This window comes from Indicator indicator, chromosome 1, assembly GCF_027791375.1.
Source record: "Indicator indicator isolate 239-I01 chromosome 1, UM_Iind_1.1, whole genome shotgun sequence".
Taxonomy (NCBI): domain Eukaryota; kingdom Metazoa; phylum Chordata; class Aves; order Piciformes; family Indicatoridae; genus Indicator; species Indicator indicator.
Genome location: NC_072010.1, coordinates 32,249,930 through 32,275,403, shown reverse-complemented (window position 1 = coordinate 32,275,403; position 25,474 = coordinate 32,249,930). Strand labels below are relative to the sequence as shown.

Below are 25,474 nucleotides of genomic sequence, written 5' to 3'. Positions count from 1 at the left end.
CTGGGGGTTGCGTCATCCAGAGGCGTCGGAAGTCCAGCCCTGGAGGGGCGGGAAGCGAAGTGAGTCGGAGAGAGGGACCCTTCCGCGTCCCGAAGCCGAGCGCGAGGGCCCGGCGCTCACGAGCGCTGCGTCATGGCCCGTGAGCTCATCGGCCCCGCGCTGCCGCCCGGCTTCCCGCGCTGCCCCGAGGCGGACCCGGATGAGGACTTCAGCCAGGGTAAGGCTCGAGGGGCGCCCCGCCCCCGGGCAGCGGCTCCGTCCCGCCCCGCTCCCTGCCGCCGGGCGAGGTGTCGGGGGCGGCTCCCTGCACGCGTGGCAAACCCCGGGGAAAGGAAGAAGCATCTCTCGCGTGTCACCGCATCCCAGCGGTGCGTGAGGCAGTGCGGGCGAACTATGGGGGGCCTCGACTTACTTAGGTGCTGAAGCGAGCTCCTGGTGGAGGAGCGCGGCCGGCCCGTTAGTTGGAGTGGTCTTGCCAGCGATGGTCTCGCAGCTCGGTCTTCACTCGCTGGGTGAAGCTTCACGGGTGGTTTTTGTACTGACTTTTTCATGAAAAGCTCTGATGTGATGGGGTACTATTTTTAAACTTCTGTTAGTAAACACCGCGTTGATTTATTACTTTCCTCCTCAAGTCCCGCAGGTACTTTTAGGCCTGCGTTCTTCAGTAGCTCTGAGTGTGAGATTAGTGAACACAAAAATACAAGCGGCAGTTAGGTCTCTGCAGCATCCCTTTCTTTGTCAAACCAAAGCACTACCGTTTTTCAGTCCAGCTGCCTCGGGGTGCAGAACTGACCTTTGGTCCGTGAGGAGGCTGTGGTGCTTCAGCAGCCCACCAGGATCTCTAGTGCTTAAAGTGGGTCATACCAGAAAGGAGGTCTCTTTGAAATCAGCTGGCTGTCAGGCTGGCTCTTCTGTTGTGGAACTCACTTTTTTCCATTTAAAATCTTACATGTTCTTTATCAATAATACATCCAGAAGTGGCTATTTAAGCATTAGTGCTCCCTGTCTTTAAGTCAGGTTCAAGTCACTAGTATATATATTACATTTCTGGCATTGTTTCAGTGATCGTTTAGTTATTCCAAACAAAATAGCTCCAACTGGAGAGGTTTGCTGTGCTCATCTGCTCTTCTTATTTTTCAGTCCAGAAGAGGGAGCAATAGGAAGAGAGAGCAAAGCTTCTGCCTTAGGTGACCCTAAGGCAACATCAAACTGTGGGCCCCCAGTTTGTACCGCTTTGTACCGCTTCTTTGAGCTGGTGCAGATGTTCCTGTTCAGATTTATGTTGACGACTTACTTGCTTTCTTTAACATGCTGATGCATGTTGCAAGTATCTATATTGTGTATGAATCCACTGAACATGATAAGATAAACCTATCATTAGGCTGTGGTTTTGTGATACCAAATGTTCTCATATTATCTAGGCTAGGTTATTCAGCCTAATTTTGTCCCACCACAAATCAACTCTGTAGTACTACTGTTACAGTTGCAGATCTGCTTGGGGATTTCTCTGTGAAGGAATTGACCTTTAAACAAAATAAACATCAAAACTCACTGAATCACAGAATTATTGTGGCTGGAACAGATCTCTGGGATCAACTTCAGCCTATGACCTAACACCACCTCGTCGACTAGACCATGTCACTAAGTGCCACATCCAATCTTTCCTTAAACATCTCCAGGGACAGTGACTCTACCACCTCCCTGGGCAGTCCATTCCAGTGCCTAATTACCCTTTCTGTGAGGAAGTGCTTCCTAACATCCAACCTAAACCTCCCCTGGTACAGCTTCAGGCCATGCCTTCTCATCTTGCCACAAGTTTCCTGGAAGAGAGCCTGGCCCCCACCTTATTACAACTTCCCTTCAGGTAGTTGTAGAGAGTGATAAGGTCCCCCCCTGAGTCTCCTCTTCTTTAGGCTAAACAACCCCAGTTCCCTCAGCCTCTCCTCGTAAGACTTTCCCTTCAGTCCCTTCACCAGTCTCATCACTCTCCTCTGGACCCACTCCAGGACTTCAATATCTTTCATGAAGTGAGGGGCCCAGAACTGCACACAGTACTTGAGGTGAGGCCTCACCAGTGCAAAGTACATGGGCAGAGTTACATCCACACTATTCCTGATACAAGCTAAGGTGCCACTGGCCTTACATGCCACCTAGGCACACTGCTGGCTCATGTTCAGACAGTTGTCAACCAGCACCCCAGGTCTCTCTCTGCCAGGCTGCTCTCAATTATTGAGGAGTCGCTTATTTCTTTTACAGCTGCTCCTGACTCAAAACAGATTAGCCCAGGAACTGAGTGTATTTTCTTAACACATGAGGTGTACTGCTGCAGTGCATAGGAGGAAGAGAAAGCAGGTACTTGGGTGTGATGCGCTTTGTTGTACAGAAGTACGTCTTCAGCTGGAGGTTCTGAATGGCAAAATTGTGTGACAAGGCTGCCACAAGCATCTTCTGCGCTGTAATACTTGCTGGGTCTTGAGACAGAACAGACCTTGAAGTAGTTCTGCAACTATTTCCTTGTGTATTCTAGGTATTTTAAGGGATAATTCACCTTTTAAAGCTGAACAGCACCCATGTTTTCTTTCTTTGTAGTCTCACTGATAATTTGAGCTGCCCTCCTGCTTGTCTTTAAGAACATTTGGGGTTTTACACCTCTTTCATAGTTTCTGCCTATCAACAGCAGCAAAGTAGGACTTCAGACAGACATTCTGAGGATTCTGTCAAAAAAGGTTTGACCAATTCAGGGCTGACCAGAATTTGGAGCATGTTGTTAAGGGCATTGTCCAAATGCCTCTTAAACATCAGCTACCTCTCTAGAAAGCCTTTCCGGTGTTTGACCACCTGTCTTGGTCTGAAAGTTAGGAAGGAGACATGGCACAAACAAGGCAGTATATCAAGACAAAACTATTTATTAAGGAGAGGGAGAACAGAGTAAATGAAACAGAGAAAGGAAGAAAAAGGAGAGAGGGGGGGAGAGAGAGAGAAAGAGGGCAGGAGCAGTGGAGAGAGATAATTACCACCCCAGGGTTCTTTTCTGTCTTTCATGGGGAGGAGGGGAGAGATGTCTGAGGAGGGTCCCTGCTGCTGTGTCCCTTCAGTTTGTGATGTCTCCAGCATGTAGCGTTTTCAGTGATGTTTTTCTCTCTCTCCAAGCAGGCATAACTCAGGAGTTTTTATACTGTTCATTTATTACAGCTCCACCTGGCTCACATCAGCAATGCATAAGTGGATTTCCGGGGGGGTTTTCTGTATGTCTGCAGGGGGCAGCTCAGAGCGGCCTCTGCCCCTCTTTGCCATCCACTGTTCCCCACACAACCCTGGGCAGTTGCTGTCATTATCGGGCAAGCCATTCCAGATGGTCTTAACTTTATTGATACAATTCTAAGTTCTTAATGTAATCACTAGGTGATTTATGTGTTCAAGGGAGGATTCTCTCTCCACCCATCAGTAAAGAAATGATACTTAATGTCTAATCTGAATGTTCAAGGGCACACAGCTTTGAGCCATTCTCATACATCTCATTATTGCGTGTCAGGGAAAAGAGACCAATAATTCTCTCTCCACTTCCCTGTCTGAGGAAATGATAGAGAGCAATGAGGTTGCTTCTCAGTGTTCTTTTCTCCAAACTAGACAAACCCAGAAACCTCAGCCACTCCTCACAGGACAATGCTTTCCAGCCCTTTCAGCTTCATTGCCCTCTTCTGGACACATTCAAGGACCTTTGCATCCTGCTTAAGTTGTTTGGCCCAGAAATGCACAGAGTGCTCAGAGGCTGCACCAATGCTGAATACAGCGGGATGATCTCTTTTATAGACCAGCTGGTTATGCTGCACTTGGTGCACCCCAGGATGTTGTTTGGCCTCTTGGCTGCAAGGCAGCATTTGTCTTCTATCTGTGATCACAGTATCACAGTACATTAGAGGTTGGATGGGACCTCAAGAGATCGAGTCCAACTCCCTTGCCAAAGCAGGGTGACTTAGGGTAGACCACACAGGAATGCATTCAGGTGGGTTTTGAAAGTCTCCAGAGAAAGGGATGTGCCACTACCATGATAGGTGTGGTGAACAAGATAAACCTCTCTTGATCCATTCTTAAATTTGTGTGTCTTTCATCTTGATATGAATAACAGAAAACCAAAGAATTGTTTGAGTTGGAAGAGCCCTTTAAAGATCATCAAGTTCCAACCCCTGATATAACACCTCTGTTAGTAGTAGTAACTTTTAGAATGCAAATGCAAATTCTTGCTGATTTGTTTGGGGCTGGGGGAGGTTGTTGCTTGGTTTGGTTTGGTTTTTTTTTTTTTTTTTGAAGGGGGGTGTATTTGTTTGGTTTTGGTTTGTTTTTTTTAATGTTCTGTTTTGTTTTTTTTTTTACTGAAGAAAAAAATTGTAGTTTGTGTTGATGTTAACACGTCGTGTTTTGCATTGTGAAATATGAGCAGAGTTAAAAGCTTGGTTGATCATTTCCATGTGCATCCCTGCCTTGTAAGATAAGAGAGTAACTATGGTGAAATATCAGTTGCTGCTCAGCCTGTACATCAGAAATGAACTTTTCGGGAGACACCAATGTCCATTGATGTCAGAGAACTGACACTGTTCAAAGCCTGTGGTCCTTGATCAGGACCAGAATGGCAGCAAGTGGTAGTTGGACAGGCTCAAAAGCTCATCCCTGGTAAATCCTTTACCTTTCCTTCTTCAGCTTGTCATTGTCCAACCCATGGGACATACTTATCTTCCAATTCTTCATCTCATGATGATTCTTCGAAGCTGGCCTAGATGTGCTCTTGTTGGAAGAATCATACTTCCTGTCATTTGTTTGTGTCTGTGCTGTCCTTGTACCAGAAGGCGAGAAATGTTTTCCTAATACCCAATCTAAACTTCCCCTGGCACAACTTAATCCCATTTCCTCTTGTCCTGTCATTAGTTACTTGGGAGAAGAGACTAACGTTGGCCTCACTACAACTTCCTTGCAGGTGGTTGTTGTGAGTAATAAAATATCCCCTTAGCCTTCTCTTCTCCAGACTAAGCACCACAGTCCCTCAGCTGTTTCTCATGGGACATGCCCTCCAAACACCTCACCAGTCTTGTTGATCTTCGCTGAACATGCTCCAGGATCTCGATGTCCTTCCTATACTGTGGCACCCAGAACGGAACACAGTACTCAGGCTGCGTGGGACCAAGTACAGGGGCACAATCGCTTCCCTGCTCCTGCTGGACACACTGTTCTTGATACAGGCCAGGATGTCATTGATTTTCTTGGCCATCTGGGCACATTGCTGACTCATGTTCAGCTGGCCATCCACCAGCACCCCCAGATCCTTTTCCACCGAGCGGCTTTCCAACCACTCTTCCCCAAGTCTGTAGCGTTGCTTGGGATTGTTGTGATGTAAGTGCAGGACCCAGCACTTGGTCCTGTTAAACCTCATCCTATTGACCTCAGCCCATTGATCTAACCTGTCCAGATCTCTCTGCAATGCCTTCCTACCCTCAAGCAGAACCATGCCCCAGCTCAATTTAATGTCATCTGCAAACCTCGATCCCTCATACAATTCATTGATAAAGATATTAAACAGAACTCTCCCCAATACCAAGTAGTTTTTAATTTGGTCACCGAATTGAGTTGACTTAGGATGGCAAGTCACCAGAACCTGCTCAACGGACAGAGCAAGTCAGAGCAACAATAGTAGAATGGACACTTATAGCAGATATGAAATGTTCATTTCCATCTGACTAGAGACATGTCCTTCCCTGAAATGGTTTCGGGTTTATTAGTTCTTTTCAGCTCACAACACTCCTCCAAATTTCTTTTTTAACGCAGTATCAGACTCATCGAATTGCATTTCTATTTGCTCCTTTCACTCCAAGTCCTATCTCTTATCTGTCTGCATTCAGAGCAAATGAAGCTCAGCTTTTGCATCAGGGCACCAGATGGCTACAGAAGGCTCTTGTGCAGGTTTTCTCTGGTTTTTAAACGCTTTTTGTCCAGCTGTGTTTCTCATAGCAATCTGGATAGCAGATTGTATTCCTAATTATCGTTCATCTCTTGGTTCCCTTTTGTCCTGAACTTACCTTATGTTTATAAGCTTGGGTGTTGTGGTTTTTTCCCTTCTTAGTGCTGAAATAGACTTTAGCCAGTACATACAAATCCTTCCCATTAACACAGAAAACAAAGTAAGTAGCAGACTTGTCTGAATGCTTTGTAACTAGTGGAGTGTCCCTGTTCTGTGCCTTGTGCTAAAGGCAAGTAAAAGCTTTATGAAGCTCACTTGAAGAACTCCATTTCTTCCTAGCCTTTGTCTGCTGAAAATGGAACCATGATCTGTGTCAGGTTTTATTTTGCACCGTCACAAAGCTGTAGTTCTTTACTTGGAGATGTAATTTCCTGGTGTCTTCACTTAGGTGGTTTTAACGCACCTCATCTTTTCATCTAACTCTTGACTATTCATAAAATTAACAATGTCTTTCCTCACACATCTTTGTGTCCTGTCAGTCTTGGACCCAGCACTTGAAATATTAAAAGGAGGAATGGTGTCTGTTTCAGAATGCTAAATCATCAGTAGGGTCAAATCTCCCTTATATCAGATGGCTTGGCCCAGTGCTGCTTGCTCCTGCGTGCAAACCAGTGCCCTGCAGGGCCCTGCATGCACTGCCCTGGAACAGGGAAAGGCCTCTTATCCTTTGCTAGTCTGCTTACTCAGCTGGCTCTGTGTTGACTGAACCTATGAGAGTACCTGTGCTGTGTCTCATTTGTGGAGGGGCATTTGCTGTTTGGATCAAAGCTACTTCTGGACTCAACTATATATGGTACTTTAACCAAGTAAATCCATAAACAACTGTGCCTGCTGGCAGGGACAGTGCCAGAGACAGCTCAGGCCTGCTAGCAGTGTTAGCACCTGAATTTTTCCTTTGATAGGATATCCCTTGCTCTGCATTGCTGTGGAGGGTGAAGGGTTGACTGGAGCATGAGAGCTCTGTCCTCTTGTCCTGACCTTCTAACAGCAATGATTCTTTGAAGTCTAAGTGTCAAAATCATCCCTTTTTCAGGAGAATACTCACGTTTATTACCACTGTTCATGCTTAGCTAAACTGGGAATAACCTTAATCATTAACCTATTCCTAAAGCAGGCTGGCAATCAAATTCCACTAACTTATGGTCTCCCATTGTGTGTATGTAGAAATTATGTGATTGTTTACTAGTAAAATTCAAGGGCTCTAGTAAGGTGGCAATTTCTTTGAAATATAACAGTTTATACCATACAAATTGTGATTCAGTTGATAGACAAAAAAGAGTAATGGATTAGCAATGTACTAATTTAATTTGGGGAGAGGGATGGGGGTGGCTCGTTGAAATAGAATGCTTAATGAAGTAACTTCTAGAAGTTTGTTTAGGTACTGTCTCTAAATGCTAGATAGAGCAATAACTGAATAAACTTAATTCCAGGTAGGTGTGTGTTTTGGGTATACAAGATAGATTATATTCATTTGAACTGGATGTTCAGTTGCAGGACCAGCACTGCCTCCAGGCTACAAAAGCAGCCGCAGCTCCGAAGCTCCTGGCAGCGATGACGACTCTGCACCTCTTCCTGTGCACAGAGACACAAACAGAGATTCTGAAGAGGAGACTGAAGAAAATCCAACACCCAAGTAAGCATGGTCTTGGATTATTTGTATTTTTACATAGTACTGCAAATCACAGAATACATCTGGTTGGAAGAGACTTTAAGATCATCCGGTCCAACCCTCAACCCAGCACTGAAGGGTCAGCACTAAACCATGTCTGTAAGTGCCAGGTCCACACAGCACTTGAACACCTCCAGGGACAATGACTCCACCACTGCCCTGAGCAAACTATTCCAACGTTTGATAACCCTTTCAATGCAGAAGTATTTCCTGATATCCATCCTGAACCTCCCCTGGTGCAGCTTGTGACTATTTCCTCTAGTCCTGTTGCTTGCCACCAAGGAGAAGAAGCTGGCCTCTTTGCTCCAACCTCTCTTCAGGTAGCTGTAGAGAGGGATAAGGTCTCCCCTTGGCCTCCTCTTCTCTACACTGAACAACCCCAGCTCCCTCAGATGTTCTTCTTAGGTCATGTGCTCTGGGCCCTTCATGAGCCTCATTGCTCTTCTCTGGACACCTCAATATTCTTCCTGTAGTGAGAGGCCCAGAACTGAACACAATACTCAGGGTTTGGCCTCACCAGTGCTGAGTACAGGTGAATGATCATACCCCTGTTCCTGCTGGTCACCATGTTTCTAATACAAGCCAGGATGCCATTGGCTTTCTTGGCCACCCAGGCACACTGCTGACTCATATTCAGTCAATTGTCAACCAGTGCCCCCAGGTCCATCTCCAAGCTGTAGCTTTCCTGCTACAAATCCTGAAGTCTGTTGCTGCATAAATTATGAGAAAGGAGCAGCATTAGATAAATAAAAAGGTAAGCCCTGTACCTGTGTAAAACCTGATGATATGTTCTGTATGTTCTTTGCAGTCAAAAATGCTCAGATGACCTGTTTGACACCCTTCAGTGGAATTAAGTTATTCAGGGCAATCAGATCTCTGAATTTACATGTTTTATATCAGTTCTGCAATTGAAGTAATAAAATCTTTATAATGTTTTGCTTGTTTATACTAAGGACAAACACCACTTACCATGTATGTAAGTATTTGGTGCTTAGATTTTGCCCTGTTTCGGGTGTACTACCTCTCATTGAGAGGTCATAAGAACTATTTATGGGCATGAATTTATGCATCTAATTAAATCAACTCTAATGAAGAAACTTCAAATTGTTAAGCAAATAACAGGACACATACTGTCATTTGGTGGAGCTGATTACTCACAATTGCTGCATTGAGAACTTGTGTGTGTTTGTGCTAGGCTTTGTATTAAGGGACTTGAAGGGCATTCTGCCATCTTAATGAGTGTTGGAGTAATTACTACTCACTTTTTTTCTTGTCTTATTCAACAGTTTTCAGTTAATCAGACTTAAACTGGGAAAGATACTAGTCAAAATTCAGACAGTATTTAAAAACGGAGAAAGAAGTGTGCTGAATTTAAAATTACTTTGTGACTAGAGAATGGTATTTCAATATTATACTACTCATTTTTTTACTGAAAAGCATTCTTTTTTTTTTTTTACTGTCAACATTTTTTGGAGTGAAGCTTGTGCTCACAGTTTTTTAAATGCTTCAAATTATTTTGGATCCTTTTGCACAGTTTCCTTGGTAACAGCAGGATATTTAGTACATAAGACTGTCTGAGATAATTTTATGTATTTTTTTCCCTTTTAAAAATGTAGATAATTGCTATGCATGTCAAGATAATTATTAAGTGAAATCTTTGTGTTTGTAGAAAACCAAAAAGAATGCAGGAAGAGGATGAGGATGATGAGGATGATGGCTTTTTTGGGCCTGCTCTTCCTCCTGGATTTAAAAAGCAAGATGACTCTCCAGAGAGGTAATTAAAATGGGATTATATTCACACTCTTTTCCTTAAAACACAATTATCTTGGGTAAAATATTTGATTGCACTATTACAGAACACTTCGATTGTGCACTTCAGATTCAGATAATTAGAATTGCTTCCTCCACATTCTGAGAACAGGAACAGCATTCCCTTGAAACAGAATACACAACCCTCCTATTCCTGGCTGGAAAATTGGAGAGAAAAAGAAAAAATGTCAATTGTCCAAATTATGGGTTTTGGATATTGAATTTCTTCTTCGTCTCTTGTGATTGGTCTCATATCAGTGCAGGAAAAAAAAACCAAATTACAGGTCTAAGAACTGTGCTTTATTGTGGGCTGTGAGGGAGCAGGGCAGTTAGCTTTTATGTGGTGCAGTACAATGCAAATCATCGGAATTGTTGCTTGCTGCTGCACCAAGGATTATTATTTACATGTCTCTGGCTAGAAAACTGATCTGAATGGCTTAGATTTCTGGAAAGCACGGTGTCCATTCTAAAGAAATAAGAAATACTTATCACCTCTGTTTGGGAGAATTCCATTTAATGGCATGCAATTATAAAACATTTCCTGAAAAAAAGTATTTATGGATTTTCTGTGCAGAACTTGACCATGTCTCACAGCCTTCTGGTCTTTATATCAATCTGTGCACTTCCTTCTATCATTTGAAATGGTAATCTGAAGCAAAATTGATACTTCCAAAGGAATGGTTATTGATGAAAGGTATAAGTGTCCCTTCATCACTGTTATCTTCCTGAGGCCACTAGCGAGCTGGTAGACAAAGATCAATGCCTCCTTGTCAGGTATGAGCCTCCTGTTCTAGTAAAATGACTCAGTTTGTTAAGCTATGTACGTACCATCTTCAAGGAAATTTCAAAGTTTACATTTTATTTTTTTCAGTTTGGATAAATTTTTGTGATGCTTGCAGCAGTTAGGAAAACAAGAATTTATGTAACTAAGATTAATGGAATTACTCTCCTTGTGTCTATTTGGTTACACTTTGCTGTAATAAACAAACTTCTCTAATTGAGGGTATCATTCTCAGGGGGATCATTTGGTGCTTTGATAGTCCCAAGAATAACTAAGATGTTTTTTCTCTTTCTTGTGTTTCATATGCACGGTGTGTTAATTTCTAAAATTCAGGGAGTCACTAAAAATAATGTGATCTCTAATAAACCAAATAAATGCTTTAATATCAGCAGAGGTAGCCTTCTTGCTCTCTTGATTTTTGACATGAATACAACTTGTATTCTGAAGGTTAGAGATGAGCAGAAACACAGATGGTCACCCATCATACAATCTTAGTCTCTTACATGTTCACTCAACTTTTTTTTCTACTTAGCAGCTGTGGTGAGTTGAAATTCCCCCCAATATAAAGTTGCCAGACCAGCTCAGTTAAAAGCAAATTAAGCTGTATTTACAAGCACAACTACAATCTAGAAATATGAAATGCAATGAATTTGTACAAAATATGCAATATTTAGAATTTATAAATACAAAAGCCCTCCTGGACAAAACCAACAGCTTCCCCCTCCCTGCTCCCTTCTTCCCCCCCTTGTACATGGGACAAGAGAGAGAGCAGAGAGTGGTTTGTTAGTACTTAACCACAACAAAGCAATGCAGCCAAGGTCAGCAACAGCTAAGCAAAAGCCAGCTAGTATCTGTCAGAGCAAAGAAGTCGAAAAGAGAATGAATAGTGTACACAACTAACTTTATGTAAGATACCAGGCCAATGGCATTATTTAGACCTTATCATTATTTTGCCTTCTACATTCAATGGTGATGTATTTGCATTCTACCACATGCTGTTTGAGATCTGTGGAAAATTTTCTAGGCACAGCCTAAAACTACCACAGCAGCTTATTCCCAAACTGCTGGATAACTCGCATTTGCATTCAGAGGGCGAGAGTCTGCTGTGTGTCTGTAGGAAAGATTCAAGCAGTAAAAAGCACTTGCTGGTTGTTTTTGTTTTTGTTTTTCTCCTAGCTCACCATACAACTGCTCCTAGCACACACTGAGAAAGCAGATGGAGCAGAGCTGTTTTGCACCCAGCCCGGTTCCCTGAATAGGTGGGAAAGGTGTGATGTGTGGGAAGAGCCTTGTCTGTCTTCCACCCCCCATACACCTGGCAGTCTAGTTTTGCTGACACACTGAGGCGAGTAAGCTGTGCAGAGTGTAAACACAATGCTGTTAATTGTCTTTCCACCGCAGTGCCACTAGCTCTGAGCAGATTGCCAGCTGACAATCTAGCCATGAATAACTGAAACTAAGGCAGGCCATTTGTTTCAATGTATGGACATACTGTTTATTAGCTCTGTGTGACATTCTTGTTCCTTCAGAAAAGGTTTTTTTCTGTTATCTTTTCCAGACTCCTCAAAGCAAGACATTAACGATTAGGAGCAGCTCATGTGGCAATTTGTAGCTCGTTAAATGTTGCTTGAGTTGTTCCAACATAAAATAATGTACATGAATAGATTTCCTTTAACTCTGGAAAGAATATTGCTGTTTGTTAGTGTTCGAAGGAAGTGCAGCACTCATAAATATTCCCAAAGTATTCACACATCAAGGTAAAGAGTGAAGGTTATATTAAAAAATGTTATACCTCAGAGGAATGCTGGAATTCCTGTCTTGAAGCATGCACGCATTAGCAAGGGCTCCTAGGTTCAACGACAAGAGAGCTTTCTTTGCCATATATAAAATGCAATATTCCCTAAGTGAAAGCTTAATTCCTAAGTTTGGAGTGGTTTGGTTGCTTGGCTTTTCTTTTTTTGTATAGGTAGATACCAAATTTGCCAACAGAAGCAAAATATGTTTAAGAGAATTTTACTTAGATTCACTTCACCTGTTCAGAGAGCCTTTGGACATCCAGGAAACTGTCAAGAATCATGCTGGCTGTGAGCTGCTGAGGAAAGACCCAAACAATAAGGTTATTCACATGGAAGGGAAAAAAAATAGCACAGAAACAGAAAGTGTGGGAGGGATGAATAGGGGAATCATTTGTCTATTCCTTCGAAAAGCCTTTGAGCTGTGACAGAAGCAAGACAGCATTTGACATCTGCTCTTTTTTTTGCAGGTTGCACAGATACAGCCCACAACATAGACGCTCCTAGGTATTTTAGTAGAAAGCTTTTATTATAGTTCAGTTTAACTCTTTCTTCATGCAAAATAAAGGCACTTGTATACTAAAATAAAAGATTCTTTTGGCTTTATCTATATAAGTTTAAATTCGGCCTGCTCATATAGGGGATTTAAAGTATGGTCTTAACAAGAAAGTGGTCAGAAAGCAACAGAAAAAAAGTAAAAGCTGTTTCTCCTTTGCAACAGCTAGGTGGGGATAGAACTTCAGATTTAAGCCAGACCTCTTGCCTGGGTTTGAAACCCCACCATGGCCTGAGGACACATTGCTTATGTGTATCTGTGGCTGGCTTTCTGGCAGGACTTTCTGCTTTTTATTTCCCTTCTTTTAATCTTGGCAATGATATCACTATAGTAGGGCTGTACTCATTAGGTTATGCAGGATTTAGTAGAAAACCATAATTAGGATAATTCAGTTCGTGCTGTATTATGTTTGATTGCCCTGAAACTCAGAAACTGGAGATCATCATAATAAGAAACATAAAGTCTCTGTTGATACATTCTGAGGCTACTGTCACTTGGATCTTTCTTCAGGTGATAATTGTTTGGGGGTTTAATTAGCTTTCATTGGCTTTAAAGAATACGATGATGGATTATTAAGAAGAATTCATATACAAAAGTCTTCTCAGTACTGCAAGCAGAGTTTGTAGTCTGATTTGAACTGTTTTCACCATGGGAAAGAGATTCTCACCTTTCTGTTTTCCTGGAGACAATTGCATTATACTGCTTGCAGAACTGCTGTGAAGTTATCTGGCATCACAAAACTTTTCTCTCCGTTCCACTCCAGGGGAAAGTAAACTCAAAATCAGAGCAGTTCAGTGGTTCAGTTTGTTGACCAGTGAAACCAGTGCAAGGCAAGAATGAAGAAAATTGGCTTTGTTGCTAGAGTAAGCATGTATTTGACCTCCTAGCTTTCATTGCTTTGGAATCTGGTGAAGGAAGATAGGGATGAAAAAAAAAAGTGGATTTCCTTGACTACATGCTGCAGCTTTCACAGTTTTCTTGCATCCCAGTTATCTGCAGAAGTCCTTTGAGGAAAAAAAACTTTTTGACTTGGTTATTCCTGTGGCGTCTGCATAGGGGACACACTCAGCATGGGGAGGAAGGACAGCTGCACTTCTCATCAACATTTGAGTTTTATAGAAATCTATTACATTTTTTTTTCCCGCAGTAAACAGTGGAAGGCTATCAACTAATGTTCATTGTGTTACTTCCTTTTATTTTTCCTCCCTTCAACTGAAAACAAATATTTTCTTTTTTCTTTTTCTTTTTTTTTTTCTTTCCTGATCAAGGCCCATTATAGGTCCTGCATTGCCACCTGGCTTTAGGAAACCTTCTCAGGAAACTGACAGTAATAGATGTTCCATAGGACCATCCATTTCATCAGAATTCCATGCTCAGGTTTGTGAAAACAGAAGCCTTTTGTTTTAGTACCAGCTATCTGAAATGCTTAAGCAAGTAGGAGCCTGAAGAAGTCTACTAGGCCTACTTTTCAGAATGACAGTTTAATTTTAGAGCAGAAAGTGTCTGGCATGTTTTTGCCTGAGTCAAATACTGAAGCAAAAGTAAGCCTTTAAAAAAAAAAAAAAAAGCTGGCCTGGTTTGTTGTGATTTTGCTGTTAAACTGATGATGCACTCACTGAACACAAGAGATCTAGGCATCCAAAATGCCAGTTATGGTGGTTCTTCCTAATGTTTTCCCTATCTTTCTTTTGGTGTGACATCCTTTGAATATCTTGGCAAAGTACAAATTTTGAAAGATAAAAAGGAAGTAATGCAACCTGTTAGGACGAAAATACTTATAACTCAAGCTTTTACCCCTTTGCAGATGGAGGAGCAAAATAATTTTTGTGTCTTCACCTCCTCATAAATGTTTGTGAGTGGATGTGTTAAGTAAGTTTATCCAAAATAATGCAATCAAGAATGATGCTACAGCATCACTAAGTATTCTTATCAATAGCAAGGTGGTATCTGTAACTGGGAGTAAGGTGGAGCAGAATAGTGACACTGACATCATCTGTTTGATTCATGTTTTTTGAGCATGTTCTCATCAGGTCAGAGTAAAACCCAGGCAGAAGTCCTGTAGTCTGATCCCTAGCTGCAAAATAATGCATCTAGTACTAAAGAGCGTTCCAGAGTAAGATGTGTGATAAAATACAGCTACAAATATGAGCAAGATTCAGCTCCCAAAACATGGACCATTCTGAGGGGTCTGAATCTTCTGCAGCAGGCTGGCAGATAGGTGCTTACACCTTAGAGAAGTTTGCATCCTTCCTCAGCAGCACCTCTTAAGTGAAGTACTGTAAGACATGAAAAATGGTGCTGGATACCAGTGTGCAGGCAACAGAATCTCTGCCATGCTATAATAAACTAAATATTGATTCCTTGTGAGAATTAGAAGTTACTCTGTTTATTTCTAAAATACTTTTTAAGTCTCAGTTACTTTGGGACATGCTAGACAGGATAGGAAAGATTAAGGCATATGGCTGCTCTGCAACTTCACTTTTTTGATTAGTGGCTGCAAAATATATAGTTCTCCATCCTCTTACAGTGAGTGCTGTCATAATCCTTCATGGAGAGTGATTGTCTGACATTTTTAAGATTCTCATCATCTTACAATTCCAAGTAACAATTAAGCAATTTATCTCAATGACAAGCCTCTTGAGGCAGGGATGTCAAAACTGATTTCTATTTTGTCTGTTTCACAAACAAAAAAGTGTCTTTTTTGCCTAAACAGATCTAGAATCAGCTTTGTTACAGGACTTAGCTTATTTTTTTCGCTTCCTAATAATACTCTGTCTTATGCTTACATGTGATGAGTAATTTTTTATTATTATTTTGTTTTCAATTATTTAATTATTATATAGTAATTGTAAAACAGTTGTGTTCTAGTACATTTTTAGAGGCATCTTACTCTATGCTGACTCTTTATGTAGATTTCCCCTTCAAACTTGAAGGTAATCTTTTTTTTAATGTTTAATTTTGCCTTGTTTGGGACAGGTGATAACGGAATGAATTGAAATTAAGACTAATGAGAAAGGAAATGAGACACACTTCTTCAATTAAAGCTCAGCATGGAATTTTTCTTTCAGTCTCAACTGCTTTACAATACAATTTATTATTGAAGTCTTCTATCTTTGCATTTTTTTGTTTGTACACAGAGAGAAGGAAGTGTTTCACTACCTTGGTTTCTCAGAATGGTTATTCTTTCCCCACCAGCTCCTTCTTTAAAAAAAAGAGTGAGAATGCAGTCACCCCACTCTCCAGAGCTGAAGCAATATCACAGTATAGATAATTAGTGGAATCTTGACTATATAAATGTTTTTGAGAAAAATGACTAGATAAACTGCTTTTATCACCTTGCATTGATGGTATTTATAAATGACCCACCATTTCTCACCTTCCTCAGTCTTTCAGATCTGTTTCATGCAACTGACCATACAGCCTTGAAATTTGCTAACCCTCTTCTTGCACCTTTGTGGGCCACAACCATATGTAGCTGTGTCTCGCTACCTGAAGCTTGCTTTCCCTGCTGTTCACACTTTGCTGACTCCTAAAGGCATGCAGGCCACCAGTTTGTGTTGCAAATGGCAAACATAGGAGTAAAGTGGCTTATTTCACACTCGCTGTCTTTCTTAGCCCAAATCCCCTTACAGCAGTAGAATACCAGCCGTTGGTTTGACAGCTACATTCAGGCTGTATTTCATTTTCGTTAGATACTGGGCACCTTGGCTTTGCTTCCAGGGCACAGTGGGTGATGTCACGTTTTCTGTCTATTTCTGCTTCTGTCTGTATCTGTGCTTTTTTAACCTGAAGGGACTTGTGAGCTTTCTGTAGAACCCCTGGCATCCTCAATGATTCTTTTTAATATCTAGTCTCTTTCAAACTAGCTTTTTTGAGTAGATTCAGATTGGATGTTAGGAAGACATTTTTCACCATGAGGGTGGTAAGACACTGGAACAGGTTGCCCTGAGAGGTTGTAGAAGCCCCATCCTTGGAGGTTTTTAAGGCCAGGCTGGATGTGGCTCTGAGCAACCTGATCTAGTGAGAGCCCACAGCAGGGGAGTTGGAACTAGATGTTCCTTGAGGTCCCTTCCAACCCTAACAATTCCATGATTCTATGATTCTCCAAACAATTGCTGAGAATGGGGTGTAGAAGAATGCATGCCACTGTATCCTGTCTTGCCTGTTAATCTTTCCAGCATCCTTACAGAATCTGAGCTTGAGACAGTTCTCCTTGTAGTACAAAGTTGTGATCTTTATCAGAATCATATCAGATCTTTATCAGAATCATAGAATTGTCAGGGTTGGAATGGACCTCAAGGATCATCTAGTTCCAACCCCCCTGCCATGGGCAGGGACACCTCACACTAGATCAGGTTGCTCAGAGCCACATCCAGCCTGGCTTTAAAAATCTCCAGGGATGAGGCTTCCACCACTTCCCGGGGCAACCTCTTCCAGTGAAGAATTTCTTCATGACATGGTGAAGAATTTCTTCCTGACATCCAATCTGAATCTAGCCATTTTTACCCATTTCTAGTTTTACTCCCTTCCCCTTAGTCCTATCACTACCTGACACCCTAAGAAGTCCCTCACTAGCTTTCTTGTAGGCCTCCTTCTGATACTGGAAGGCCCTAACTCTCAGTCTGTCTCCATAGTTGAGGTTCTTCAGGTTTCTAATCATCCTTGTGGCCCTTCTCTGGACACGTTCCAGCATGTCCATCTCCTTCATGTAATAGGGGCCCCAGAAGGACACGGTACTCCAGGTGGGGTCTCACCGGAGTGGAGTAGGAAGAGAATCACCTGCCTCGACCTGCTGGCTATGCTTCTCTTGCCACCCAGGGTGTGATTGGCTTTCTGGTCTGCAAGTGCACACTGGTAGCTCATACTGAGCTTCTCATCCACCAGCACCCCCAAGTCCTTTTCTTCAGGAGTGCTGTCTTAGGGAGATACATCTAAATCTTGCTAGTCATGGAAATGCCCAAAGTATCAGCTTGCATGTTTCGCCTGTCGCCACAGAGAGGCTACATGCTGAATGCAGAGCAATGTAAAGTAGCAGGACATTGTGTATGGCCACTGTGTTTCCTGGCAGCTTTGCCTCAGATGAGAGGTGGTGCTTTTGGGAACATGGAGACTTCAGTATCCATGCTAAAATGCTAGAGCAGGTCTAATCTGGAGGCGTAATCCAGGTTTTTGTGGTCTGACTGACAGATGCGTTGCTTCAGGTTTATCTGCTCTTCTAGGCAAAGTCATTGTAATGGTAAGAAGCTCAAATGTTTGTGGATGGTCTTAGCACTGTGGTTGAGAGAAATGTTTTATTTTTGGAAGGTAACAGATAGCAGTGAGGAAGAAGACAACATCATAGGCCCGATGCCTGCAAAAGGACCTGTGGAGTCTGACGTGACCAAAGAATTTGAACGCAGAGCTCAGAGAATGAAGGAGAAGCTGACTTCAGCAGACAGTGTCAGTTGGATTTCTTAATTTCTATTACTGGAGTATATGTGTGATTTTTTTTTTTTTTTGTTTGTTTGTTTGTTTGTTTGTTTGTTTGCCTATTTCTCTGTGAACCCAGTTGTAGTTCTGCTTCGGATGCTGTTTGCAATTGTTAAGACAAAGAAAAATCCATAATTTCAGATGGAAGATGAGAGATTCAGACAGCAGGTTTTTTTATTATGAAGAGAGTCCAATGGAGGGCTCCAAAGATGATTGGGGCTTGGAGCTGCTATAAATACGCTAGCAAAAAAAAAATGTCTCTTAAAATTTTATTGGGAATAAAAGCAAGCAAAGCAGCATGCTGGGCTGAGAAAAGGGACAAAAACACAGAGCCATCTTTCTTACAACGAGAGGTTGAGAGACCTGGGGCTCTTTAGCCTGGAAAAGAGAAGGCTGAGAAGGGATCTCATAAATGTGTAAAAATGGCCAGTCATAGGACAAGAGACAATGGATAAAAATTAGAACGCAGGAGGTTTCACACTATATTGAGGGTAATAGAGCACTGTAACAGGCTGCCCAGAGAGGAGGTGGAGTCTTCTTCTCTGGAGACTCTCAAAACCCACCTGAGTGCATTCCCATGCAACATGATATAGGCATACCTGTGTTAGAAGGGCGGTTAGATTAAATGATCTCCAGAGGACTCTTCCAATCCCTACTATTCTATGATTCTATGATTAAGCTTTTTGTTGTTGGTGTTTTGTGTTTGTTTTTTTTTTTTTTCACTCCCCACTCCATTTCTTTTGTAAAGGATGAAGTCAAGCAAATTACTAGGGAATCGTGGATGACAGAGCTTCCACCTGAATTGAAAAGCTTTGGATTTGGCCCAAGGACATTCAAGAGAAGAGCCGATGACAAATCAGGAGATAGATCTGTTTGGACAGATACTCCAGCTGACAGAGAGAGAAAAGCCAAGGTGAGCATTTATTCATTCATACATACTACCTGCAGGGATATGTCATTGATATTCTGTGAAAACAAAATAAAGATATCTTGAGCTGTTCAAAGAAAAGTTTTTTCCCTAATTTTTCTTTGTTATCAAAACTCAATAATTCAAAATTAGAGGTAAAAAGCAAAGAAATAACAATTTTCAGTAACACTGAGATTTATTTGTTCCCTTTTCCTTCTGCAGCAGTCAGATACCCTGCATCAGCTCACTGAATTTCCAATTACACTGTGTCCAGTTTCTTCTTTTATTAAGCTGAGCAAAAAATATCTGATGGCCCCTATCATGGCCTCTACCCTTGAGATTTAATTAGAGTAAATACACATTTCTTTGCTTTTTTAAAAACTGCAGACATTGTGATGCTATAGTGTGTGATTTGTTTCTGCTCATCAGGAAAGAGAAGAGGCAAAAAGGTCCAGTAAGAATAACGAAGAAATCGTATTATCTGGGAGAGACAAGAGACTTGTTGAGCAGGTGACTTCATACAATGTAAGTGTCATAATAAAACGCTTCCTCTTCCTGCATTTCCTTTAATTTTTCTCTCTTCTGGTTCTCATTTCTAGTGCCGTTGGTTTCCATGGCGACACCACTACAGTCTTCCCTTCCACTGCCCAAACCCACTAAGTCATTAGAGCATTTGCCATGGACTTCAACAAGAGCAGGATTGGGTTCTCAAAATGCTGCTGAAAACACGGTGACAGAGTTGGGGGTTGTGTAAATTGTCTCAGTTTTAGGTGGTGTGCTCTTTAAGTCATCATTATGTTAGGGTGTGCTTGCTTCCTGAATTCAAATATTGGCTTGCTTCACTGAATTGCCGACATCCCAAGAATGAAACAGCAGTTTTAGGACAAAATATGCATTAACCCCAAAAAAGCTTGATGAGCTAAGCAGGTCAATGAATTAATTACACTATGTAATTAATTACATTACCTTTACTGCTTATTACCACACAATTACTACATTGACGTTTTCCTCCATCTCTGCAGCAGCAGATAATTTTCACAGATATTGATTGCTCTTGTCTGAAGTCAGCAAAAGTTTTATGTTGTTTTGGGGTTGTACCCTGGTCTTTAATAAACACAACGCAGGTCCTTGACTTGGCAAAACACATGCTCTGTCTCAAACCTGTGACTGTGTCCTGTGGGCTTGCAACAGATGATTCAAATACTGAAAATTTAAGAGGACACTTTAAAAACACAATGGCGTGTGAGAGTAAGACCGAAAGGGTTATCTGGTTTGTTCCTGCCCCTAGCAGTAACCAAACCGAGATGCTTAGGGGAAGTGTGTAAGAAATTAGGTCTATACTTGGAGATATTTCTCTTGACATGTTGCCTTCATTTGTCTCTGCTAATAATGGCAGAGCAATTTTTCTAATTTATTTTGCATTATTTTTACAATTAATCTCCACTGCCTGCAGAGTGGACAACATGGGCATCTTTAGTGTCAGTGAGTTATTAGTATTTTAGTCTTTATTTTAGCTTTCTGCTCTGTGTAAGCCAAATTTATCATTCTCTTTTCCAGTTACTAAGAGGTCATAGAATCATAGAATGCCTTAGGTTGGCAGGAACCTCAGGGATCATCTACTCCAAGTCTTCTTTTTCTAGAACTTTTAGTCTTCCTAATTCCAATTTTCGCAATTGGACTTTCTGTACATTGGTAATGTTTTCAATACTTTATTTCCCCTTCCTTCTTTTTATTTTTCCAGGAGTCAAAGAGGTCAGAATCTCTCATGGACATACATCAGAAAAAGCTAAAGAGCAAAGCCTCAGAGGAAAAGAGCAAACCTCAAGAAAGAAGGCCATTTGACCGAGACCAGGACCTCAAAGTCAATCGATTTGATGAAGCACAGAAGAAAGCTCTTATAAGAAAATCCAGAGATCTGAATTCTAAATTTGAGCACAGTAAAGGCAATATGTTTTTATAACATAAAAGCATGAAGCTTTCTGGAACCGAAGTCAATTAAATTTTGAATACTTAATTTTTTAAAGTATTTTCTGTAAATATTTGTATGCAAAATAAATATTCTGATGTTTAACTATTTTTCCTTGTCTGTAAATACTATGTTAAGGAAGATCATCTGGACTAAAACTAAACTGGTAAAGGAAAGCTCTGGTATAAAAACTGATAATGTAAGTTTGCTACTTCAAACCATTGATTATTTTTAGGAGCTCTAGATTTAAACTTGCCATGGAGTTGATAGTTTCCCTCTTTCTCCTGCTATATATAAGATATTTTTCCTGAAACCGACCTGAAGGCTGTGGAAAAATTCCCTTTAGGCTTGTTGCTTGACTGGAGTTGCTGCTGGGGAGTATGCCTGAACTTAAATGGCAGCTTTTTTTGTCTGCCCAGTGCTTTTATTTCTATGATCCTTTGTCTGTACGGTAATATATGGAAGAGAAAATCCAAGTTTTGATTTGTAGGGCTTATCAGAAAATCCATCTTTTCTTAAAGCAAATACAACGTGAAAATCAAGCTAAAATAAAGCTTGTTTTGTCAGTTAATTTTCAGTGCAGAACAGCTCTTTGGTATCAAAAAGGCAATAAGTCTGACATTTAAAAAAATCTACATCCATGCTTAGAGTTCTGGAGCTCTTCTCTGTGTGTACAAAGCAGCTGAAGGCAGAGTTGCATTACTTAAAATTAGTCTTGTACTTTTAGCCTTTTTCTCTTGAGCCATTTATTTTTCCTTTTCTAAAACAGGCTTCTCTTAGTGCCTCCTGTTCTTTTGATTCAGCAAGGAAGGCTTAATTGGGTTTCTACCTTCTGAGTTGTGTTCATGCCCTTTTGGGGGAGATCTTCCTCAGCTTAGGGTTAAATAACACTTTGAGCAATTCAGCAAATGTAGATTTCTTGATTGGAAGGGCAGTGTTAGGAGCTGGGGTTTTTTTTAGACAACTAAAGCAATGACAGGTTGAGCATCATGTGACTAGCTAAAACCTGTGTGGTTAACAAAAAAAATCCCTGTGCTGATGTTTGGGAATCTTGAAAAACCAGTTTATTGCCAGGTGTTGCCATATGCTGAGAGTGCTGATCTCATGGGCACATCACGGGAATTCTCACCCATTCAGGCAAGTCTGTAGCAGGTAGAAGGGCTGCTTGCGTTAAGACTTCATTATGTGCTTTGTTTTCATTTTTGTTCCTTGGTCCCTCCTCCTCCAAACTGAGGACTGGTCATCAGCTGCCCAGATTTTGCCATCCAGCTGTATCACTGCTGTTTGCTCACTGCTCTCCCTGGCCCCATCACAGCCTCCTGCCCTCTCCCAGGATGTGTTTCAGTAGAGGCTCCATGGTAATTGCTCAAGAGGGAAGTCCTTGTAACAAGAGCACAGGCAGCTGCTCTGCGGTCATACGGTACATTACACCTCCGTATGTGGGATGTGTGGTTCTGATTAGGGAACTCTTGGTGCGAGCTGGAAGCTTCTTTTCCCTCCTCTGCTTAATCTCTCTCTCTCTTTTTTTTTTCCCCCCTGCTCTGAAGCAGCTTCTCAAAGACTCAGTGAAATCCAAGTTACAAACTTGAGAGAGGGGGCAAGTGGAATTGTTGAGAGTTCAAATTAAGCTTTTCATTGCTTTGTGTAAATTGAGCGAACTTCTGACTCGCATTAATACACAAACTAATCTCCTTTTACTGATGCCAAACCATTCCCTCAAACAGTCATTAGAGCAGGCAGAAACTCAGCAAAATTAGAAGCTTCATAAGCTTTTATGGGGAAAGATGAGCTGCCCTCTACAATTTGGAATAGTGGTAAAGCATTTCTGCAGAAATGTTACTGGGCGATTTTTTTCAGAATCTCATTTGAAAAAAACAGTTCATTTTCACACAAAAATTACTATGTAACTTTTCTGATAACTGGCTCCCAACTCAGTTTTAATGGATTCTGTTGCTATTCCGTGCTGCCAGCCAGCATCACACTGTATCAACTGCAGGCACATTAGGAAACTCTTTTTTTTTTTTTTTTTACAAAAAAGTAAGGGAGGTCTTCCTGGATGTGAAAAGCCTATTAGACATCATTTATTACTACTGATGTTAAAAATTTCTACTCAAGAGTAGGGTCCCCTCCTTCTAAAATGTTAACTAGGTGTGGAATTCATTGTTAAGTCAATAAAAAAGGTTTTCGTGGTAGGCATTTGATAAATTTGGCAATAATGATTGACATTAAGGAATATGTTAACCAAAAAAATAAAACCAACACCAAACAAACAAAAAACTCTTATTGATTCTGCTGTTACCAAGGAATGATTAAAAACCATAATGGCACTGCACAACAATGTACTGATTTCTTTGTATGTATCTTCAGAACAAAACATTAAGCTACCATGATGTTTGAGCTGGAAATTTTTGTTAGAATACGGCATAGCAACACAGTCATCTGAGGAAAAATCTCTGCTCTTCAGATTTAAACACCTACTTCCAGTGAGTTACTTTTTGCTTCTGCTGTTGCAGTCAGTGAATACACTGTGCAGCATGTCAGGTTTTCTGGATGAGATGCATTTACTAAATAATAAACAGCATTTTGTGTGGGGCTTTGGTGGTGTCATGTTGATGGCACAAAAGTGTCATTGTCAAAACAGCTTTCTTCGTTGAGATGAAACATCCAGATGCTTCTGTCTAGTAGGAAAGGGGAGTTTCTGCATAGAATTTCAAAATGCTCCCGGAGTTCAGGGCTGCTCATGTCTGGGGATTTGTTTTGTTTCTGAAATGTAAACTTTGTTGTTTCTCTCCAACCAATTACAAATTGTGTATTCATTTAAGGGCAATGCAACATTAAAAATCAGAATGTGTGGAAACTTTCTGTGCATGAATTCCTTAACTTCAGCCACCCCACCTGCATACAGTGCATATAGTTTCTAATTGCTTGATTACCTCATTCTCCAATAAAACATGCATGTGATTTTCTGTCCTTATGAATTGTGTGCAGTGTTTTCTGTGCTGGGCAGAAAAAAAGTTATGTGGTATCTTTGACCCAACAGCTTTAGATTTTTTTCACCAGTGAGAATGGTGTCTTGTTACCTGAAGGCAGTGAGGAATGCAAGTGCAAGCCACAGTTGTTGCACAACTATGAAATGCATCTTGCTGATACTTCCAGCTCTGGCAGCTGAATGGGAAGTGATGACTCTCAATAATAACTCATCCAAATGTCTAATTTCTGTTCTTTTCAGTTGTGACATGAAGACTGAAATATTGCTCTTGCAAGAGCTGAACTTTTCACAGCAGCCACTTCTGGGTCCTAACAGTGGCCACAACAAACAAAAGTCCTTTCTCCACAACAAACAAAAGTCCTTTCTCCATCATCCTGTCTTTGTTCTTTGTGGTTCTAGTTATCTGTTTTCTCACACTGGTCTTCAAACCAGTAACAAATTCCACTGCTTTTTTAAATTATACCCATTTTGAATCAGTGTGGCAAATTCAGCCTTCTTTTAAAAAAAGTAATAAAATTTAAAAGAAATAGTTCCTTTGAGTGGGAATCAGGGTTTCCAGGAGACCACAGCATAGACTGTCACTTCAGCAGGAGCAGCTGCAGCCACGACTTCTTCCAAATAAGCAACCCAAACAGAAATATTCGAAGTAATTCTCACAAGCAGACATTCAAGTAGGAGGAAAAAAAAAAAAAAAAAAGAGGAGTGGCTGGTCCAGGTTACTCAACATTTTTCAACAGTCCTGGCTCACTGGAGAGGTCCCAGATGACTGGAAGCTGGCCAATGTGATACCCATCCACAAGAAGGGCCAGAAGGAGGAGCCAGGGAATTACAGGCCTGTCAGCCTGACCTCAGTGCCAGGCAAGATTATGGAACAGGTCATTTTGAGTGCAGTCACACAGCACATACAGGATGGCCAAGGGATCAGGCCCAGCCAGCATGGATTTAGGAGGGGCAGGTCCTGCCTCACCAACCTGATCATCTCCTTTTATGACCAGGTGACCTGCCTGGTGGATGTGGGGCAGGCTGTGGATGTAGTCTACCTGGACTTCAGCAAGGCCTCTGACACCGTCCCCCACAGCAAACTCCTGGCCAAGCTGTCAGCCCATGGCTTGGGCAGGAGCACTCTGTGCTGGGTTAGGAACTGGCTGGAGGGCTGAGCCCAGAGAGTGGTGGTGAATGGTGCCACTGCCAGCTGACAGCCAGTGACTAGTGGTGTCCCCCAGGGACCAGTGCTGGGCCCTATCCTGTTCAATATCTTTATTGATCTGGACAAGGGGATTCAATCCATCATCAGTAAGTTTGCAGATGACACCAAGCTGCGGGAAGATGTTGATCTGTTAGAGGGTAGGAGGGCTCTGCAGAGGGACCTTGCCAGGCTGGTCAGATGGGCAGAATCCAAGGACATGAGATTTAACACAGCTGAGTGCCAGGTTCTACGCAACGGCCACAACAACCCCATGCAGAGCTACAGGCTGGGGACAGAGTAGCTGGAGAGCAGCCAGACAGAAAGGGACCTGGGGGTACTGGT

At 41.7% G+C, this 25,474-nt stretch overlaps 2 protein-coding genes across 2 annotated transcripts in view; one reads left to right on the top strand and one right to left on the bottom strand.

Moving 5' to 3' along the window:
* The window catches only part of NUFIP1 (nuclear FMR1 interacting protein 1), a 32,095-nt gene extending 31,961 nt beyond the window's left edge, over positions 1-134 (bottom strand). The window contains exon 1 of the mRNA XM_054399788.1: positions 121-134. Coding sequence (XP_054255763.1) covers positions 121-134 — 14 coding nt within the window. The remainder of the gene's footprint in view (positions 1-120) is intronic.
* Positions 133-20,976, top strand: GPALPP1 (GPALPP motifs containing 1). Its single transcript, XM_054386660.1, has 8 exons — positions 133-217; positions 7,496-7,640; positions 9,346-9,450; positions 13,884-13,992; positions 17,920-18,054; positions 18,833-18,997; positions 19,421-19,516; positions 20,733-20,976. Exons 1-8 carry the CDS (start codon positions 133-135, stop codon positions 20,949-20,951), a joined length of 1,059 nt encoding a protein of 352 aa, XP_054242635.1. The 3' UTR covers positions 20,952-20,976.
* Positions 20,977-25,474: the final 4,498 nt, after the last annotated feature.

What these genes read in the sequence shown, in the direction of transcription:
- GPALPP1 (XM_054386660.1), top strand. Translation starts at nt 133, where the DNA reads ATGGCCCGTGAGCTCATCGGCCCCGCGCTGCCGCCCGGCTTCCCGCGC. An exon ending in AGCTGACTTCAGCAGACAGT is followed by an intron (nt 18,055 to 18,832) that starts GTCAGTTGGATT and finishes TCTTTTGTAAAG; the next exon opens with GATGAAGTCAAGCAAATTAC. An exon ending in AGCAGGTGACTTCATACAAT is followed by an intron (nt 19,517 to 20,732) that starts GTAAGTGTCATA and finishes TTATTTTTCCAG; the next exon opens with GAGTCAAAGAGGTCAGAATC.